The sequence below is a fragment of the Egretta garzetta genome, unplaced genomic scaffold, assembly GCF_000687185.1.
Source record: "Egretta garzetta isolate BGI_Z169 unplaced genomic scaffold, ASM68718v1 scaffold184, whole genome shotgun sequence".
NCBI lineage: Eukaryota > Metazoa > Chordata > Aves > Pelecaniformes > Ardeidae > Egretta > Egretta garzetta.
In genome coordinates, this window is record NW_009259484.1 from 374833 (window position 1) to 375437 (window position 605).

At 58.3% G+C, this 605-nt stretch overlaps 1 protein-coding gene across 1 annotated transcript in view; it reads left to right on the top strand.

Annotated features, from left to right (window-relative positions):
* Window positions 1-605, top strand: part of STK32C (serine/threonine kinase 32C) — an 11482-nt gene that overhangs the window by 9376 nt on the left and 1501 nt on the right. Inside the window, exon 6 of the mRNA XM_035892771.1 lies at window positions 24-207. Within this exon, the coding sequence (XP_035748664.1) occupies window positions 24-207 (184 nt within the window). The remainder of the gene's footprint in view (window positions 1-23; window positions 208-605) is intronic.

Genomic DNA, 605 nt, shown 5'->3' on the forward strand with positions numbered 1-605 from the left:
GCTTCCGAGTGCGCCGGCCGCAGGAGGGTCTCTGCGGTGCCTAACGCGCGTCGCGCCGTGTCGTGTGTCCCGCAGAAGGGCCGCCTGCACTGCGACCCCACCTTCGAGCTGGAGGAGATGATTCTGGAGTCGAGGCCCTTGCACAAGAAGAAGAAGCGGCTTGCAAAGAACAAGTCGAGGGATAACAGCAAGGACAGCTCGCAGTCCGTAAGTGCTCTCTGGGGCCACAGCCAGCCGGGGCAAAAGGCTGAGCCGCCCGATTTGGGGCCGTATGGCAGCGGTTACCGAGGCAGTGCCGTAACTGCAGGTTTATTTTGGTAAAAGCGTTTGCCCTGTGGAGTCTTCCTGACAGCCGAATGTTCCTCTTACCTAAGTTTGATAAAACTCTATCACAGTAATCTGTACTTTGGAAAATGAAAACGAGAAACAGAGCTCTGGGCGCGCTGGTTGAGGGAAAAACAACAAAAGCCACGCGCGCCCGTACGTGCTGACCTTTCCGAGAGGGGCTCCGCAGCGGTAGCTTAGCCAAGCGCTGACGATGGCCACGCAGAAACGGCTGGCCAGTCGGTCCTGGTTTTGGGTAACCGTCCTGTGTTCCCTCCCGC